Source organism: Lutjanus erythropterus, chromosome 7 (assembly GCF_056507025.1).
Source record: "Lutjanus erythropterus isolate fLutEry1 chromosome 7, fLutEry1.hap2, whole genome shotgun sequence".
Classification (NCBI taxonomy): Eukaryota; Metazoa; Chordata; class Actinopteri; order Lutjaniformes; family Lutjanidae; genus Lutjanus; species Lutjanus erythropterus.
The window spans coordinates 22,774,785-22,796,927 of NC_139323.1; the positions used below are offsets into that span (position 1 = coordinate 22,774,785).

At 38.5% G+C, this 22,143-nt stretch overlaps 1 protein-coding gene across 1 annotated transcript in view; it reads left to right on the forward strand.

The window, feature by feature from the left end:
• Positions 1 to 22,143, forward strand: part of LOC146324021 (adhesion G protein-coupled receptor D2) — a 111,793-nt gene that overhangs the window by 71,161 nt on the left and 18,489 nt on the right. The window contains exon 23 of the mRNA XM_084722238.1: positions 17,154 to 17,236. Coding sequence (XP_084578364.1) covers positions 17,154 to 17,236 — 83 coding nt within the window. The remainder of the gene's footprint in view (positions 1 to 17,153; positions 17,237 to 22,143) is intronic.

The following is a 22,143-nucleotide window of genomic DNA, read 5'->3' on the forward strand; positions in this document are numbered from 1 at the left end:
GATGTTTACACACAAAATTGATGATTGAATGCAGTATTCATATAATTTTTCACTTATCTATATGCATTTACCAGCAGGACAATACAAGTCTTAAAAATCCCAGTAGTAGTATACGTCTTTTCTTTTCAAAGAAAAGTACAGTGCAAATTCTAAAACTATAGGAATAATCTGTACTACTGCTTGAAAGCCAAAGTCATTTGCTGTGAAGTGTGAATTATGTTCAACTTAAACACAGAGGTTAAAATTGAGATGCTGGCTAATTGTGGACAAAGTAACAGGTTTTTTTTTCCTACTTTGGCGCTGCTATAAGGGCACAGTTACATGTGTGAATTCACATCTTTGTTTCACATAGGGTTCTACTTTGGTCAACTTTTACCAGCAAAGTACCAGCCACAACCAATAGCAAAGAAGTGTGTCTGATTAACCGTGTGTGTTCACCTCAGCAGGTAACAGTCCCATGCCTAAAACTGATTGTGTTTTATAGTAGTTTAAATTGGTGTAACAGGCCACTGGTATTTGGAGACCAACCAAGAATAAGATGAAGACTTTGTTTCTGTGGGGATTGACATCACATTGATAATTACCACAACAGAATCACAGACACTAGGGGTGAGGTGTGCCTGTATGTGTGTGTGACGGAGAGGTATTTGGCCTCTGAGCAGCAGCTTGTGTTCAATGTCTCTCTGATTCAAAGTGATGTGTACTAATTCTACATCTGCTCAAACCAAACAAGACTTGAAAGTTCAGCCAAGTCGCCCTAAAAAAATCACTTGCTCACAACTTATCTTCCGCTACTCTTCTCTCTGTCCGCAAATTAAATTTGATGCATTTTCCCTGCATCCTTTTTGCATCTTGAAGTGATGGACAAATAAGTGGATATGACTTTGATTTTGGGGTTTTGTGTGTGGATTGAAATTTGGTTTGTTGGCTTGGCTGTTCAGAGGATATGTGGCCATGAAATAGGCTCTTGTCATGTGGGCTGAAGCTTTGAGGACTTGATTGTAGTCCCACAGTGTAAATACCCAAACAAACAGGCAGCGGTCGGTGTGCTGTCGGTTTGCCATATATTTACATTCCTCTTCCTCTCTCCCCACTCAGTTGCTCTCACTCTCTCTTTCACTGTTTTCCTCGGGCATCTGATTTGTTAATTTGTATTTACTTGCTAGCTTTGCTTTCTTCTTTCTTCTGCTCCCTCTTTTCCTCTGACACATTCATTCCCTTTATTCCCTCAGTTTGTGAATGATTTTTGTACTATTTGTGGTTTCTGTCTCATGGATAAATTAGAAAAGGCACTTTGTGACAGGAATTAAGATTTAAATTGTCAGTTAAAGCACTTCTACCATTTCTCACTGTTGTGTGAAAAATCTCAGAACTGTTCTTAGATCATTTGAATCACTTAAACATCAGCATTTTCTGCACTCGTACTACTTTCTGGCATTTCATATTCATCACACCCGATGAAACAAATCTAGAGATGAAATATTGAGCCCATTTGGTTGTTCTTAAGTGGCTTTAAGCGCAACTGTTTATGCATATTCACCCAGCCGCTACAAAGCGTACCAAGCTCCTCAAATTTGTTTTCTGCGGCTGTTCTGCATAACAACGCCACGCTATCACGCACAAGCGAAAGTCTGGTGAAGGGAATCTATTCATAATTCAAAGAAACAACAAGGCACGAGCTGTGGCGTTGTCAGATATAACAAATTGAGGAGGAAAAGAGTTGAATTTGTATCTGCTTACAGAGGTTGACTGCATTATACATACTGCAGGTGCCGCTGAGTGCGTGGTAATAGGATATATGATGGATGGCCAAGCCACATGGGCTCCCATTCCTCTGGGTTATTCATCTATTTATTTGCTTATTTATTTATTCCTTCACCCAGAAAGACCCTCACAAACTCTGGATTTGCCTAAGGTGCACTAGTTCCTAAAAGATGCTGGGCAGTATGGAAATGAGGACAAACTCTTCCGAGGTCTGGAAGTCCTCTGTCGTGCATGTGTCAGGTGCACTGATGTCTGTGCTGATGTTCATTGGTGGTGTTGGTGGTTTCAGGGGGCCTGCAGTTTGTTGAATCTTGATAGTTCCTCTGTCGACTAAACCAGAGAACAAATCCATGACACATTTTGTCCGTAAGAGCTTCTTAGAAACCACAAAAGAAAGTCATATCACACAGAAGAGTAGTGTATTTGAACAAGCAAGCAAATTTGTCCTGATGAATTTCAACACATTAGAGCCCAGCTTTTGTTTCTTGAAGGATTGTTGTTGGTGCTGTATGTATCTGGGATGGTGCTGTGGTTAAGACTCATCTTGAGGGCTGAATCCCACCAAAACAGCTATCATCGTGTCTGTTTTATTTTGCTCCCCTCAGCCATCCTATTCTCTAAATAAACACAAGTAGTCCAAAATTTCAGAAAACTTAAGATGTATCCCCTGAAATGAAAGACAACATTGTCATGAACAGGGGCATCCCTGTGGTTTGGTTGGTGGAGCATGCACCCCGTGTGTTGAGGCAAGTTCAGTTCTTATCTGCGGCACTTTGCTGTCTGTTATCCCTCCTCTCTACTCCCTTTCCTGTCTATTCTTATGCTGTCCCTACCAATGAAGGCAAAAAAGCCCTAAAAAGAATGAGCCACAAAAAAAATACAGAGAAAGAAACATAGTCATGAATGGGAATGCAAACTTGTTACTTTTCAAAGAAACTCACCATTTCAAAACCAAAATAGGTCACCTAAATGATTTGTGTAGATCTGTTGAGATCTGCAGAAAGTAACTTCCATAAAGACAGATGCTTGTGCATTGACTGTTAACAAAAGGCAGCAAGCACCTACAATCAATTCCAGAGTCACAGTACAGCATGGGCCCAGATCACTGGTCTGTAACCTGCATTGTGGAAAAAGCCAAAACAAACTTGCCACAGGTAGCCTGAGGAAAGAGAGCAAATTGAAGGAAACATCAATTGTTAGCAAGTTGGCTCATTTATGGAAAACAGTGTCAGTAACCTGGATGTAATCTAGCAATTTGCAATCTCTCACATCTTGCAGAAGTTGATAAATATGTTTTGTGTACACAACATGTATTGCATGTATAACATACACATAGGATGGATATGTAACCTGTAATGTATGTATGAGTCAGCTCTTATCAAAAGTGCAAGAAAAAGGGCAAAACTGAGGGTTTTTTTGCTGCTAGTTTTCACATTAACTAGTCTGTCCTATATTCAGTGTGGTGAATATGATAGAAAACAACAGACCAGATAAATTAACGAGACAGCATTTGAGTGATCTCTTATATTGATCACTACTTGGTGGGTAATGACACTGGTCCTATTTCAGAAATAAAATGGAGCTTTTGCCCTGAGATTATGCTGATACGTTGTTATTAATTATACTGCAGGGGACAACATTGTAAGATGAACACTTTTTACATTTTAAAACAATCAAAGCCAGAAAAATACAAATTTTGATCAAATGACATGTTAATCATCTTGTCTATGCTTTGCTATTGTCCTTAAAACTCAGTTTTGTCCTGTTTTCTTCTGCTTGTATTATATATATATATATATATATATATATATATATATATACATATTTATATATATATATATATATATATATATATATATATATATATATATATATATATATATATATATATATATATATATATATATAGATATATATGTATAGATATATAGATATATATATAGATATATATATAGATATATATAGATATATATATATGTATATATATCTGGGTTAGCAAACACCCAGACCCCTTTAGCAGGTCTGTGTATGTTTCTGCTCACGCATCCTTTTCCACTGCTGACCAGTTTGAATGCCTGTCTGAAACTAAAACCAAACAAAATGAAATCAGTTTGTGTCACTGTTTTAAAAATGTGTGATAATGTATTGAAGAATATTTGATTGATACAATTTAATTGTCACAATCAACAACCCAACATGAGACCAAACCTTTATGGATTCCTGTGACACAGAAGCAGCAACTATTATACTTTTGATCACACACAACCATCCACTAACTGCCTTTCATGTTTAACCCTGTCACTGCTCCCCTATCAAGGGTGTCACTCAAGGACCTGCATGTGCCCCGGGGCAGGTCAGCTCCCCTGGGCCGAATGGTCTCACAGTTTATCTCCCCCCCCATGTCATCACCCCCCTCTCCACCAAAGAGTGGGAACTACACTTTATCTTAATAAATATGCATTGTGTAAAACTGCATTGACAATATTTTTTATAAAAAAATACATCACCAAATTTTATTTGTTCTTCTGGTTCCGTATGTGTTCAGGGCACATTTTTATACACACACACACACACACACACACACACACACACACACACACACACACACACACACACACACACACCGTTTTTCTGCAAATATCTTAACACAGTACTAAAGCATTCACCACTACTACCATCGTGCAGCTGCCAACAGCACCTCTAAACCAATATCAGCACCTCCATCACCCTCCCCCCCAGAACATTTTTCCATCGTCCTCATCTCAACAGCCCATGGCAACGACATAGCCGGCAGCTTACGACGAAGCAAAGTGGGGAAGAGGAAGGGGGTAAGGGGGGAAGTCGGGCCGTAGATCAGGGCAGGGAGGATGGCGGCGCGACCAGGAGGTGACAGGGGAATAACATCCCTTTCTCCTCAATCGACAGGGACCATAACTCCTGCCTCTCCAGGGACAGATTGAGAAAGGCAATAGCCCAAGGGGCTGTGAAGCACGGATGCTTAGGAGAATTGAAAGTTAAAAGAAAAACGCAGTTTGCCGAGCCACTGCCACTGCTTCAGCCGACAGCACTGCTCTCTGCCTCTGGAATTTTCTTATTTCTTTTTCTTCTTTTTCTTTTAATGCAGCAGTAGAAATGCCCAAGTGGCACATTGTCCATATAGATTATCAAACAATAAATCTCCAGTGGTTGTTGTGTAGCATGTTTCCCACTTTGGAGAGTTTTCTGCACTTTCTGAAGTTGGTGAGAGAATGTGCACATCCTTCTCCTTGATCGTGTTCTGAGGTGTTGTCCTCTAATGGCCTACAGTCATTTTTTTTTGGTGGCAAAGGCTAGATCACAGTAACTTTTTCTATTGACTTGGTTGCCATTAGTTGGTGATATCCTGGCAAAACTGGCCAATAATAGTACGGTAACAGTAGTGGTGAGCTTGCAGATTGCAAACACTGTGTTACTTTACTGTTTCAAGCATGTAGGAGAACCTACAGTGGTCATGAAGCATGCACAAAATGCAAAAAGAGCCTGTGTTTGATTTGTCCCTTCTAGGAGGCTGTAGAAACATGCCGGTGCAAAACGGCATCCTCTGTGGAAGAGGACCTGTGCCCTCTCTAGATATGATTCTAAGGTGATAGCGTGGTCACAACAAACTGGTGATATGCAGATGTTTGCATAGAGCCTAGAGCGTACTCAGTCTGAAGACAAAATTTATGTTACACAGACCCATAGAGGACATGTCAGGCCAGGATAATATTCTTATCTTGGGTGCTAATTCAATGCAGCAGCATTGTTGCTATACTGCATAAAAAGTAGTAAATAAAATACTTTTGAAGTAAACAGATAGATTATCAGTTTCTGCTCAGCAGCTAGTGCCATAAGAAAATCATAAGGTTAGGTCGAAATGAATGAAGTCCCTGAAAACAGCACATATCATAAATGTGAGCATTTAAATTGATATCCTACACAAAGGAAATTTAACTTAAAAACTGCCCTTTCAAAACCTTGGACTTACATACTTTGTGAAGTAAAGTGCCACATCAAGATGTTCCCGCTCATCAAGGAGTGAACAATAAATAAAATAGAAATGTGCTGCCCTCAATGTCACTAACTCCATAGGGAATTTCGACTTTGAGTTCTGGCCCTTTGAGATTGCAGTAGGTAGTCAATGTTGTTTCCACAGAGCACAGGAAGTATAAGCACACATGTCGTTTTATGTTAAGCATATGAAGTGAAATGGATCACAAGGTAAAAGTTAATTAAATTAAATTAAGTTAAAGAATCATGCTACATAAGAGAATCAACAAGCAGCTTCTAGTGGTAGAAGCAAAAAAAAAAAAAAAAAAAACATTTCTGATATGTCAGAGCTGTAAGGTTGTAAGAGTATTTTAACTGAGTCTGAAGTCTTGGTGATAAAACCTCCAGGGAGCCCTCTTACCCAAAATGCAGGTGTATTTCTATGGTACTGGTGTAATGTAAAATAGTTTTTTTTTTCTGTTTGGTTTACCTTATAACTAAAATAATGATACCAACTGTAAAAAGAGGAGAGTAAATAGGTTGTTCTAAATTACTCTACTGTGTATTGTGAAGTGTGTAATGCAGAGTTAGAGACTGGTAACTTTCAGTATATTCAATGGTTTAATAGTTATTTTACACTGTAAATTATGCTGTTTAACTGCTCTGTGATCATACAATGAGTGCTGCGTCAGCAACAAAATCACAACTCCTCTTGCTCTGTTTTATCTTGTTTGTTTCAAACTCTTCATCACTCTCTCCTCACTGTCTGTCTCACTTCTCACTCCGTAAACATTCCCTCCTCTCTCAGCTTCAATTCATCTCTTCTTTCTCTGTCTCCCCTTTTCATTCTCTCTCTTTTTTGTCTCTTTCTAAACTCTGTCACTCCCTCTATGCCTTGGCAGCCACATTCCCCTGTTCAGAGTAGGTGGGAGGGGTGGAGAGCAGGCGGGTAGCAGCTTTTATAGCCTGATCAATTTTACAGTGGCTTATTGAATAGCTTTTAATGCCCTTCTTTATTTTCAGTTGTAACCCACAGTGTGTCCGCCGCTCCAGGGCTGATGTGATGGCTCGCTAGAGAGAGAGAGACAATAAATTTTAATACATCGTCTCTGGAAAATTACACATGTTTAATCATTGATTTTTATTGGCTCATCATGATAACATTATCCCAGTGGGTGAGGGTGGGCAAAAGAGCGCCTCATAAAAGAAAAGAGGTTGGATTAGTTATGGCATTTTAAAGAGTGAAGTTGACACAATGAAATGTTGGCATAACCAACTTACATTGTCTAATATACAGTATATTGATTGGCACTGTAACTATTATATACATGGACTGTTTAATGCAGTAACCATTTAAACAAGTGAAACCTTTTTTTTCTCTTCCTGTTGCCAAAGTGTGTCTGTATGTTGAGATCAAAGACAAGATTAAATATCAACTATGACTGTATGATCACCAAGGAATTTCAAAAATTGTGCACAAACCAAATTATGTTATGTGTGCAATTTATTATAGGGTTGCATGGTAAGAAAGTACCTCTGTCGTTTTCCTCAAGGATTTTCAGTCATAGTTTTCTCTATGAAGGTCAGATATCTGGAGATATCTAAAGCCATCATCTATTAACCGTATGTACTTTCGTGAAGTAAAATAAAATAACTTTACGTTGGTGCATTCTCCAGCCACATGAGATCATTGAAATGACATTCAGTACAGCAAAGACGGGGAAGTTGATTAGAAAGTTTCTTAGGAAGCCCTTCTCTTTGATATTAGCTTTTCCAAGACCATAAACAATGTTCCAACTTAAAATATGTTACACATTTCCATTTTCATTTCATTTCGTCCTTTCCCCCTTCCTATTTCTGCCATATTGTGGCAATAAATCCTTGTAAATATTACACACTGGACCTTTTAGATTACAAAAATAATTCTACAGAATTTCACAATTGGCTTAAATCTAAACAAAATTGAAATACAGTTTGAGTAAATTAAGGGAATGCATCTTACTTGTATTTGTTTTCATTATACAACACTTTATAAACACTATAATTAGCAAGAAACTGCTAGCACAATTAAAGCACTAGTGTGTCTTTAGTTTTGCCCACTTTGTTCTCTGTCAGATCCACTGTGATTTCACCTCAACAACTGGAGTGCAAGAAAGGTGAAATTTGAATGTGTGCATGCCAAGATTTATCATCTGCATGTAAAAAAATATCAGGATCATTAAGTCCAACTCTACTGCCATCAAGCTGATGAAAGCTGGCAAACACACAGACTTCATAATGCCTGGTGTGTGTGCCAGTATGTGTGTGTGTGTGTATAAGGGATGTGATAAGGTAGATTGACTTCTAATATAAACGGTCGAGGTGTCTACTGACATCCGTATAGCAGTGCCCTTTGTGTCCCTGCCTGGCAACCTCATTCTCTCCTAGTGTGTGTGTGTGTGTGTGTGTGTGTCAGAGAGGGTTTGAGAGAAGGGGGAGATTGTTGTACCATGTGTGTCTTTGAGTGCAAGGTTACAATGCTGCGTGTTCTTATTTTTAGTTTCTGTGATCTTTTATGTTTGCAAATACTGTATTAAAGCTTGTGTTTGTGAAGGTCTGTGAGTGTAAGACAATGAGCTTGGGTAAGTGAGGGGCCATTTTCATGGATCTGCGTACATGTGTGAATACACAAATTTCTCCCTCCTCCTCTCTCCCTTACACACACGCCACATAGAACACACACACAAACACACACTGGGGCAGGTTAGCCCTCCTCCACACCGGCACCTGCTCCGCTGAAGGTGAAAGAAGTGCTCACTTGAGCTCATTGAAAAGTAGATGTGACAGTAAATTTTTCAGGCCCTTGTGAGATGGGAGATCTTGTTATAGCAGTCAGGATGGGGGTCAGGGCAGTGGCTGCTTGATGATTGAGGAAAAGAGAAGTAAATTCATTCTGCTTCGGGCACTTTGTCAAGTGCCAGTAGCTTACTGTTGAGAGCCACTCACCCATCACCGTGTTACGGCCCCAGAGGTCACCTCCAGCACCATAAATCTGCCTCGCCTGCTAAACCTACTGCCTTCCCCCGGCTGAGCATGAGCAGGGAGAGAGGCTGCAGCTGCTGCTGCTGCTCCTCATAGTCACTCAAATGAAAAAAAAGGCAGAGGGGAGAATATAGATTCTCCTTTTGATGCTGCTGATGGTGTAAGAGCAGGACACAGGGTGTGCTGTGCCACAGCGGGGATGTGTACGTTTGGACTAATGATTGTGTTGTGTGTGAGGGTGTGTGAAAGGATGGCTGGATTATGAATATATATTTGGAATTGTGTGTGTGTTACAATAAGGGCTTGCATGTGTTTGCATTTACATGTTGTAGAGTCAGTGTGTTTGTGTGTGTTTGGAGGAGGATTTTTGCAGCTTATCTATGTAAATTCAGTGCAGTGCCCCAAGTGTTTTTAGCCCACCAATTGCAAATTGGTGCTATTTGGCACCAGTAATACTAGTCAGTTAAATTAATTATTAATATTTATTCATGTGCAACGGCAGTTAACTGTTGCCTCTACAATATAACACAGCCGCCTGCCACTAGTCAGGACTACAGCACCAGCAGACAGTAGCCCCCCTCTCCCTGTGCTAATGCCTGGATGTAAACCAGCAAGGTGGAAAGTAGAAAGTGGGGCAAAGATAACGTATCCTAAAAGCAGTGTGGTTTGGCAGTATTTTGATCTAGAAAATTAAAATAAAGCTGTATGTAGGCTGTGTCTGAATAAACTAACATAACTACTCAACTGGAGGAATAAGTACCCACATTTAGCACAGGCATGTGGATGTTAACTTGCAAGGAGAGCAGGATGCTGGTGCTACCACTGCTAATGTGGCAGCTAACATTACAATGTCATATATGAAATTGTTTACCCACAGATATGACTATGATCCTGCTAGATCTGAAAAAATAATTAATTTAATGACTTGTTTTGCAGGATAATGTGCAGTGTTCATAGCGCATGGCACATAGTGATGCACATTTCAGCTGCGTTTAGAATACAACTAGATTATTGAATAATATGAGTAATGGCTTCTAATGGCTCTTAATACATAATACACAATATTTTTTAGAAAATATTTATTTTACTTTTTAATAATTTGTGCAAAATTTGACTGTTTTCCGAATGTTTTCTTACTTTTAGACAAGTCAGCTAGATTTAAATTTCCATTTAATCAACAGGGAAATTAGTTACCTTGAACATCCTGAGTAAAAACTGTTTTGATTTAAGACCAGACAATTACGAACATTAGTAAAACAAGGTTAGCATTACAAACTCAACACTTGCTGTAGTTTCTTTTCACAAGTTTTTGCAGACAGAGAAATAACCAAAACAAATAATAATTTATCATAGTAAATTCCCACATCGCCTCAGTCTTCCCCTGCAGAACATGCTCAGCCTGCATAAACCAAAACTCCATTGCACAGCGAAAAGGTGAAAAAAAGAGGTATTGCAGAAGATAGAAGGTGACCAGGGAGATGATAGTAATAGACAGGAAGAAAGCAAGGCAGGTGATGTGTAAATGAAAATAAGTATTCTAGTGAATAAAGTAAAGGAATATAGAAAACTTAAGCAGTACAGGCATGTTTCTACAAAACTTTCACTTCCACCAACCAAGACCACCTCCTGTGGATAGAAAAGGGCACAGTCCCTCCTCTTAACACCATTGCTCATTACCTCTAATATTTTATTTGCTTAAGTACTACACATAAAAGCTACTATCCTGCACCATAAAGTTACAGCTAAGTGAATGACCGCCTTGAAGCAATCTAAATACAACTGTCTGCATGAGTCGGTTTTGAAATATTAGTGTAAGCATGTCTCTAACATGTTGCATGCTGCAGACGTACTGATGTACGTAGTCACTGTTAGTATTTTTTTTTTTAATTCATGAATGCTAAATGGTGAGTGTTTGTGTCTGCAAAGCCATGCGTGAGAGAAAAAAAAACATGTTCTTTGCTTAAATACACATGGAATGGTAGACCACATTTTTAAATGGTGCTGATTCATTTTGGGCTGCAGTCGACCAATGCCGGTTGAGCCATTTTTTCTGATGAAATGTAAGATTGGTGGTTGGATGATCCCCTCAGCTGTTTTTTGTTTTGTTTTGTTTTGTTTTAGCACTGCCAGCATATTTTTTAGTCTCCATCAGAAGCTGTTCCAACATACAAAGGAAGTACAGTTAAATTTTTTATACATAATGAGGACCAAAAAACAAAGAAAAAAAAATACGTAGTAGTAATCAATATAGTAATATACAGTAAATATTTTTGAAACAACAGTGCTCCTGAAACGGTTATAGAAAGTTCTCCCTTCTCCATTATAGAAAGTTCTCTTTTTTTTCTCTTGTGGGTAGAACTTCAGTTACTGTGCTTATCCTTATATTCTTTCATAGGGTCACTATAAAACAGACACAAACCTGTAGAGGATCCTGTTCTGTCTTTTCCTAAATTGATAATTGGTATATCATGAAATTATTGATATCTTTTTCCATATGCTAACATTTTTCTAGGCTGGTGGTAGAAAGACTAAAGTCAGAGGAAGGAAAAATGATCTGGATCCTGTGTGGCTGTCTGTGTGTTTTTATGTGTGTGTGAGCATGTTGTGTTTCGTTCATGTACAGAATGTGAGTGATATGCTTCTTTTTAAAGTGTGTCATCACACACCATAATTGCACCTGCCCTGACTGTGTGTGCGTGTGTATGCGCATATGTATTCAACTACCCATGTGTAAATGTGCGTATGTGTGTGCACAGGTCTTTCAAGCTTGTAGGGTATGAGCACCAGCCTGCTTTCAATATAGCCTCTTATTAGGTGGTGATTATCCTGCCTGCATCTGGCTTCTTTCAGCCTTTGACTGAAAGTTGGAGAGGCCAGGGGCACCCTGGGAAGAAAGGAGTGAAAACTTCCTGAACCCAGCGTTCACCCCCCCACCCTTCAACCCTAGCGTACCCCTCAACCCCTTATATTCACACTGGTGTTTTTTTTTCTATAAACAATAGGAGAAAAATTCTCAGTCAGGCAGAGATGTGACGGTGGTGCTGTTTGCATACAAGGGTGCCCATTGTAGACCAGTAAAGGAATGGTAGAAGTTGTACCTGTTCCACATTGCACTCAAAGCCCTTAAATTTGGGATGCGCAAAATATCAATATTATATTGATTGTGTGATATGAGACTACTTATGGATATTGTTATGTTCTGATATGGCTTCTATTTAGCCACATAGACATCATATCCACAGTACTGATTATTATTTATCAAAAAATCTCATTGTTTTAATATTTTGTGAAAGCACGAATAGCCGTCCCTACAATATTGTCACAATATTGATTTTAAAGTATTTGCTCAAAATATATTGATGATTTTGTCCACACCACCCAGCACTAAAGGTATGTTATTATAGAGAAACTGTGTGTAGCAAGATATATATTTGAAATCACAGAATAGTCTAAAAATATTGAGATATTAACACTTGTGAATTCCCAGTTCACAGCTATCTAACTATACTACCAGAAATGTTCTAATGTTAACAACAAATTTGACCCCTAAATTAAAAATACATATTTTCCTCTGACCTGTAGTGCTATTTATTCATCTAGATTGTTTTTCTGTGAGTTGCAGAGTTTTGGAGTTATAGAATATAAAGGAACTAGATCACACTCTTGTGTTGCTCAAAGTGCAAAAAAAATACTAACAGCTATGTCTCTTTACAGATATTGTGACCCAGTCACTCAAGATAATCCACAGACCTTGTGAGTTTCATGTAGGAACTACTTTCTTTTCTCTACACAGAAAGTAATTCCAGTAGATTCTACTGCAGAGGGAAAGTAGTTCCTACATGAAACACAGATTATCTGGAATAACAGGGTCATGATTTCTGGTAAGAGATACTGGTGTTAATGTATTTTTTCAGTGTTTTGAGCACACGAACCAAGAACCAACCAGCCCTGTTATATTTTAGGGAAAGCAGACATCTGTACAGCAACTCAAACCAAAACAATCTAGATGGATGAATAGTGGTAAGAGGAAAAATATGAATTTCTGATTTGGGGGTGTTTTGTCTTGCTTGTTTACAGTTTACAGATTCTTTGTATCTTCTCATGCTGTAGAATTATATTTCTTTTAAAGTAGAGCTGCAAAGCTAAGTTAATTGATCAATTCTAGATCAAAAGAAAATTAATTTCCAACTATTTTGATAATTAATCGTTTTGGTAAAATGCTACTTAAATGTGAGAATTTCCTGCTTTTCTTTGTCACTTATGATGGTAAATGAAGAGTCTTGGGGCTTTGGACTCTTGATTGGACAATAGAAGGAATTTGATGAGCATTTTTCACAATTTTACATACATACATACATACATACAGTAGTATTTTGCATCTTACACATTGGTTTCATTTTTGTGGGGGTCATGACATTAAATAGTCACAAGGTCAACCACAAACTATGAGGACGTTTATTAATATTCCTTTCTTTTAATGCTGAAATATATGACTGTATTAAGCTAAAGGTAAACACAAAACTAACAAATGTAAGTCTTTTTGTCCAACCTTAGCCTAACCAAAAGCACAGTTGATAAGCACTCCCTTTGATGCTTGTCCTTATCCTGCTCTTTTAACACAGACACACACATATGCACACAATTTCCTGTTCCTTCACTCTTATTACCTATAATAAACTGACAGAGCACCCCTGGAAGATGCAGACTGCAGCACCATGGTCTAAAAAAATACTCTGTGAAGCAGAAAAGGGACAAGGAAAATAATAAGACAAAACGGAAGCAAAAGAAGAAGAAATAGATAGTAGATGGGGAGAAAACGGTGTGGCAGGATCCCGAGGGCCTGGCTGGGGACTTTGTAGGAGCCCATACATCAGCTGTCACCCGATGGGCTTCCAAAGAGCCACAACAGAGAAACACAATAGACTGGACAGATGGTCCCAAACAAACTGCAGCGGGTTTGATGCTATTAAAAGCTGTTTACCTCATGCCAGACGCCAGCAAGTATGGTGGATGCATTGTATGATCATTTCGGAATGACTGAACGTGTGTGCATGTGTGTGTGACTACCAGCTTCTGGTGTTTCAATAAACCCTCTGGTGTGTTTTTAGCCACCAAATGACCATTCGTAGCTTGAGTAAGGCGTGTGTGAGTGTGTGTAGTTTTCTCATAATTAAGATACAATCAAAGACAACACGTGATGGTGAAACACAAACAGTATGATGATTGATTTGCACACAGTGGACGCCAGCCAACTCTGCAGGCCATGACGAACTTTTGGCTGATAACCAATAACCACACAACTATAAAACGGACCCCCCCCCCCCTTCTCTTTTTCTGTTACTCCCTCCTTCCCATCCTCTCCTCCTTCCTCTTCCCTTCATCTGCTCTCCTAAAGAGCGACTGTGACACCTCAGAATGATGAACTCCTTCAATGCGCTGACCTTTCTCCTTCGGACTAGTCACCCGCCCTGCTGCCCTCGTACATGTAGATGAGACAGAGACAGATGAAGATATTTTGCAATGTGTGTGCTCGTGTGGGTGTCAGTGGGGTTGGTGGGCGGGGGTGTCACGCGGTGACACAGTGAAATTAGTTTTGGTGTTGGTGGATGGCGGCCGACCCACCTTCAGATCAGCAGTCAACCAGAGAGATTAATCCAGACACAGGGGGGCTGCTGGAGAGCAGTCATGACAGGCCCTGAACGAGAGGAGAGAGACAGGCAGGTAGACAGACAGATGGGGCGGATGGGTTCATGACAATGATATACCTACTGAGATTGTGTCCATATATCTATGTATGTATGTAATGTTACGGTTTAACATACAGATTGTTTGACTGCTGGGGACACAAATGATGTAAAGACCAAGTTTCTTCAACATGAAATGTAAAAAATAGTCTAAATTTAGCGTAACTCTTAAATGTTGTTTTATTAGATGATTTCACTGGTTGGAAAAACAACCAACCAAATCATACAGTTTACACACTTTAATCTGTTCTAAGTTATCGTTCATAAAAAAACTGCATATAATAAATGTGTATATGCATATTTTTCTTCACAATGTCACAAGGATTTTAAAGCTAAATACATGCTTCTCGTGAGGTAAACCCGGATAAGGTTATCAAACACACTGCTACGTTAATGCTTTTCAATACCACATCAAATACTAACATTTGATTGTATCAAAAGTACCAAAGCTTATAAACAAGACTGGTTAGACAGGTTAATTTATAAAGAAGAAATTATCATATTTTGTGTGCCTTGGACTTTTTTGTCACAATATTGAAAGTGATGCAACATATTGTTTTCTTGTGTAGTACAATTGCCTCAAAGTTTAAAATTTTGGTATCATGACAACCCTTCTCTAGAAACATGAGAAACTACCTGATATAGGATGGGAGGACTTTGATGAAATTTATTAGTTAGATTGCAAATGTTACTCGGTGAGCTAATCAGAATTTTAATCTCGGTTTAATTGATAATACACTAGCTAGCAAAGCAGGAATAGTGTTAATACACTTTGAACTTTACAGATACAATTTGCATCAAAATTTGCTCCCTGTATCTCCACGTCTATTGTGAGTAAACTTACAAAAATCAGCTAAATATGTATAACTACTTAACTATAGCTAGTGTGTCACATTTTCATGCCTCCGACTGTGCCAGGGTCCTGGCAGCATGGACAGCATGTTTCTCGCTGGAAACTGGAAATTCAGAGGAATCATACATGTCAATATAGTGATGAAAAATACACATAATACCTTTTATTAAATTCCTTCAAAGTCTTCACTACATATATTAAACAGACATGAATGTAAAGTGACTGGTTGGTGGAGGCATACAACCGTGAGGCGGAATATCATCCATTTATGATTGTTTGTGTGCCAATAGTTATTTAAATGTATATTGTTGGACAGAAACATGAGATGCTGCAAATATATTAGAAAAAATGTTTTCCATAGTCCATCTGATAGCAAGGTGGCATTATAATTAGGGATATGTCCCATTGGATCTATGCAGTAATCCTGGTGTCCATCAGTGTTCATCTGGCCTTTTGAAGTGTCCTTGAACAACCCTTACAGTACCTGCTCAGTCATTGTAAGACAGTCCAGATGAGCTGCTAAGTGCCTGAAATGTAAAATGAGTGTCAGAAGTTGATGAATATGGTATCATTAGCCACGCTTGTCTTGCCCTCTTCGTTTTCTGCTTTAATTGGCTCCAATTTATAATCCTCCACCTTTGGGCCATCCTTTGTAATTCTGTCTTGTTTCCTTCTATAATTGGTTCAGATCAGTGCATCTTACAGGTCACATACAGGGGAGAAATCCTTGGATCATTTTTATTATATTTAACTTGATGGTTCACATGTACACTAAAATACTTTTGTTAGTTATTTAAAGAGCTTTTTGATTTGTGCAGTTTGGACTAACTGGAACCTACACACAAGCTATTTAATTGTTGATGTTTGTTTTACTTAAGAAGGGACAATGCACATGAATTAAATAATAATCTGCAGTCCCTAGCAGGTTGATGGCATATAACAAACATTAAAGAAAACATACAAAAACATATAGGCACAGACAAAGAGTGAAACAATGCTTAAACAATTGAAAGATTATCTTAATGTTATCCCATTTGTCAAGATGAATCCTGAATAAACATGTTGAAAGTCTTAATTTTTACTAAATGCTTGAATGACAGTTGATAAACTGTATAAGAAGAACAGGAGAAGAATGACACTAAGTGGTTCAAAAATAGCCCTTCCTTTGCCCACTTCCTGGACATTGTGGTGATATGTTACATTCCGTTTCTAGGTCATGATTCTGAAATTAGAAAAATTAATATTAGCAATTTATGCTCTTATCCAACAGCAAGTGTGTTTGTGGGGGCATATAGCACATGCACATGAATCAGTAAGACCACATTCAGCCTCTGTTGAATGTTGCTCTTGGATGGCGCCGGTATAATTATTCAGAACAAATGTAAAATAGAAAAATCACACCCACAATGTTGTCTTAGGATTTTTCAGGGTAATATTTGGGTTATAAAATATGAATGAAATTCTGTCATATCTTATTAACTTCAAATATGTAAATTATGGTCTTTTGTATGTTATTATTCATTGCAAAATTTAAGATACTTTAAGATACCCCTTCTACCTTACTTGCTCCAAGCACGTGTCCTTGTGTGTGTGCATGTGTGTATTTGGTTACTTTTCAGCAGAGCTGAACACTATTGGCAGTCCTAACACACACTCTCTCTCTCTCTCTCTCTCTCTCTCTCTCTCTCTCTCTCTCTCTCTCTCTCTCTCTCTCTCTCTCTGTGTGTGTGTGTGTGTCTGCCTGTCTGTCTGTCTGTCTTCAGGTCAGCTGTCCATTCCTTGTGTTCCAGAGAGACTAGACAATCCCTCGAGCCAAACCTCCAAAGGCGCTCATCTGCATAGAAAGGTAACTGACTCCTTACACTCACGCACACAGAGCAGGGTGTATCCGTCACTACAGTTTGACTTTGAGCTTTGGGTAACGGGGCAGTTCAGGGGGTCAAACAGTGGCATTTGATCTTTGACCTCAGGACAAAAACAGACTGAAGTCAGGGGCTGACTGACTACTGTGTTGGTTAACACGTTCAACAGCAGCAGGTCTGTTAGTACACTTAAGTTTGTCTGTTCAGTCTGATTGAGCTTCGTTTCCAGAAGTTAGAATAAATACTTGTAATTCTCCCTGTTAACGATACAGTAAATAAATAAATAAAAACATGATAAACCTTTGTACAGTTAAAACTAGAAAGTTTAACCTAGCCTTTTAAAAATGTATTCTGTAAAGGATAATTAATTAAAAATATGTAACCATACACTTCTATACTTCATTATTAAGTACAGTAAAATAAAATATTGTATGAGTTTTAGCCCTGGATTTCCTGCTACTCAATGATGACATGATATGAACAGGCGTTGAAACTCATTGCTTTTTAAGATTTGCTTTTCAATGACTACACAGTCAACACCAGGTAACTTTATTTTCTTTTTCTTTTTTTTTTCATATCAGTGAAACTACTTACAGGACTTAACAGAGGTCCCTTTCCCTCTCCCGCTCACTCTGTCTCTCACACACACTTGCACCATGCTTGACTAACTGCCTCTCCACTGAAATAAATCGAAGCCTCAACTCTGTGCATGTCCCCGTCCCCCTGGTGGCCAGCATTAGAATCACATCACACATCACCTCATAACTCTTTTAACAAGTTACTTTAATTCATGCTAAATCTACAGTCTTTTGTATCCCAGATTTGTAGAAAATCTGATATCTGGAGTTACATAATGTTAACAATGCTTAAACCTTATGATTTATATGCTGCTGAAATAACTAAATTATAAAGAGCACACTGTGTGAATTACACATGCTTGGTGTCTTTACCTTTGTTTATTCAGACAAAATTGTACTGAATGTCTTTTGTGCTTCAGATTCATACACCAAGAGGTTAAGTATCCAGATCAAGGCACATGAGTGGTTATTATTAATGGAGGGCAGAGTGTCAATCACTTTACCTTCTGAGTTTTTTTTCCAGTTGATTTAGTGATTCAAAGCCAGCCATAACCCAGTCCAGTGGTTTTGAATCCTGTTTTTATGTGACAAAGAATAAAGTTATTCTGTTGCACAGAGTAGTTAAATTAAGATGGACACCTGTAGTAAATGTTTGTATTGCATTGATTTTTTAATAATAACAGTAATGAGAATATATTTTATTTGTGTAGAACTTTAAAAGGTACTCAGGCATTTTTACATGGCAGAAAATTAGTTACAAAATATAGAAACAGTAAAGGCAATATCAGCATAAAAGCAGCAACAAATAGAACAGTAATAAGTGATATCAGTGTAAAAACAATCTAAAAAAAACAAATAACAAAGAAGAAGGGAGGGTACGGATCACAAATTAAAAGCAGAAATGCTAGAATCCATGTTCATAGAGGGGATATCCAACTTCTTATTCAGGAACGTTTTAGAAATGTATTTCTATCCCTAAGTAAGCAAAACTGAACTCTGAATTATAAGTGAAAGTGGGGTCTAAAATAGAAAACAGCAGTGCTCAGAGTGGAAGATTAAAAAAGCACTGCTCATGTGTACCTCCACTCCTTGATAACACCAGAAATTGTCCCAGAACTAGCAACTTTTCAGCCATATTAAGAAACAGAAATTACAAAAAACTGACTTAAAAATAAATAATTACATTAAACAAAACAGCAGATTTTTCATTGAGATAAATGCTGTTAAAGACCTACTTCAGGATTAAGTGATATTTTCAGCACTCCACTTTTCTCTGTCTCTTTCACCCTTAGCGAACTGCTACCACACAACTTCCAACTGTCCTACCTCCGAGTTGATCGAAGCTGACTTTGCTTTCCACCCAGCTTTGTTTTTCTTCGCAGCCGTTGGGTGGTCTGTGTCTCTCGCTCCCTCTCCCTCTCTTTCACTCTCTCTCTCTCTCTCTCTCTCCCTCTCTCTCTCCCTCTCGCGCTCTCTCTCACTCATTGTCAAGTTCACAGCGTCTGTTTCTCTTTGAGTGCTACGAGACCCAGGCACGGTCCGAAACTCAACACCAGAGTATACACAATTAAGTTCACACTAGAGGTTATTGGGTGGAAGTGTGGTCTCATTCCACAAAATGTGAGACTCAGTCACAGGATAGGAGGGTGTGAGTGTTTATGTGTGGTTGGTTAGTTGGTCAAGGTTAACTAAATGATAGGAGGTGGAGATGGTGTGCATGCATGTGTGTGTGAGTGTGTGTGTGTTGTCGAGGCGGTCCAGCACAGCCCAGTCACAATCAAAGATACGTTTTTAGTGAGTGTGGCGATTGTTTTCAGCTGTTTTTGAAAAAAAATTGTGATTCATGTAAGTAGAGTGTTGTAAATGGATTTTGTGACGTATGCAAAGTTGATGTACATTTTCTTTTTGCCAGCTGCGATGTTGGGAAAGTTATGAAAAGTTTTTGTCATTGTATCAGAATACAAGAGTAACACTTTTTTGGCCACCTGAGTGGCTCGCTTATCCACGAGCAATGCAGCAGCATTACTTGAATTTTTTAAAAATATAATATATATGGCTTATATCCTGATACGAAAAGTAATGACAAGAAAACCAAGCATTATGGATGACATTTCTCAGGAGCTTTTCACACCCAAAAGTCTGAACCAAGGTGCAAATTAAGGTTCACATTTTTGTTACATTGTTGTTCTGTCATTTAAAACATTTGCTCTCCTCCTTTCCCCTTGTGCTACTGCAGAATATTTTGTTTTGTTATGTTCCTTTCTCCAGTTCTGAATATAGCCTGCCAGAACTTACTGTACTCGGAATGTCTGAACCCTGAAGTGTTTTCAGACTAGAAACACACCAAACCATGGTTCAGTCTGATCTTTCAGTAGGACCAAAGTTCCACTTATGATCAGGACCATGGTCTGCAGCAGGTTTCATGCCTGTAATTTTGCATTAGTCTTCAGTATTGTTGTTTGTTTATACTATGCATAGACTGTTATATGTATTGTATACATGTTATTATATTTTTACGCGTCTTATTTTCTTATTTTGAATTTTTTCTATATATTGTTGTATAATACACACATTTTAACTTATTCTTATTTTTACATACATATTACTTTCATGCCTATTTTCCTATATTTTCAATATGCTTATATATACTTACATTCTTGGATTGGTGCAACTGTAACACAACCAGTTTTCCCCCAAGGGATCAATAAATAGTATTCCCGATTCTGAAAAGTCTCAAAGTCTGGACCAGACGAGATGTCTTCCAGTACTTTTGACCCCAATTAAATAATGATTATATTTTTTCAATCCTTGCGATAATCATTACACTTTTTTTCAGTTCAAATTATTTTATTATTTTAAATGAACCACCATTTTGAAATAATCCAAAGGCCCTTTAGGTCTGTTGCATTAAACATAAAAACAGTATTCCTGGTTTTGCCCTGTTGAACCTCACCCCAGTCGACCTTTTCCAGCCTGTTGAGTGCTTCAGTGTTGGACCAGTTAGCCATTGCTCCCTCTGAGTACCATTCACACGCAACTGGGAGTCCCATGACGGGCCAGCTGGAACCTTGCCCCCCCCCCCCAACACACATACAGACAGAAATCCTCCATGGAACCCACACTGGCCAGCCAGTCTGTCAGTCATTCAGTGGGAGGGTTATGAACGTGTGTATGTGTGTGTGTTGTGGAGTGTTGTTGGGGCTTCCTGTTTTGGCCTGTGTGCTTCAGTCCTTCCTGGCCGGGGAACTGCTCGTGTCATGTCTGTCAGCTGTGGGACTAGCAAGACACAAAATATACACTAGGGTTTTTGCAGCTGATATCTGATACCTTTAATGATTTTTTTAATGTCAGAAATGTCTTTTATTCCTCTATGTTCTTGCCAGTATGGAAAGTTTTCTAGAACAGCATTTAGACCAGGGTTTGGGACTCAGCAGCTCTTCTTGAGGATGAGACTGTTGATTGGAAGAATACACACCAACACTCTGTAGGTCACATTACATTAACCCAAACGTTCATTTTCACCAAAAAAAAAAAAAAAGAAAAAAATATAATGTTGTGGTCTGTACCAAACAAGCATGATTTCTTACATCTGGCAAACAAGAATTTAAGGCCAGGGAATTTCTGCAGAACTACAGTACTTCATTATTGTGCTGTTTTGTCGCACATTTTACCTCTGTCTGGGATTTGGATTTTGCACTTGGTCATCCTGCAGTTTTGATAATATTGTGATTAGTTGTGCAGCCCTAATTGTAGGGATGACAGTTGGTGCTTTCACAAAATATTAACACTGTGAGATTTTTGATAAATCATCATCAGAAATGTGAATTTAATGAAAGTGGATAAAAGCAATTGATTGGACCACTAGAACAGCCTGGTATATTTAAAAAAATATATCACTTTCACACATCACACAGTTTTGGACAGAGGACAGAGAGGATCACCTTATCAGTTTCTTTGAGCAGTAGTCCATGAAACAACCCTTGAAATTTTAATTTACTCCTTAACTGACAGTTTCACTGCTTTTGCTCTGCTCGCATTCACCATCACGCATCCACTCCACGTCTCTGTCTCATTCCATGCAGCCACACACATGCCAATTCATCAATGCCAGAAATGCAACTGTAGCAAGAAATTCACTATGCTCATTTATATTTTAATACACTACAAATTATGTTCAGCTACCATAGTGTAAACTGGCAGGTTTTCAGAAGGTTGCAGACTGGTGCCTTGCAAGTACAAGTTTAAAGCTTTAGATTGAACTGAGCTTTAAAGGCATGCATTCACACAAATGCAATTCCAGCAAGTCTGCTTTA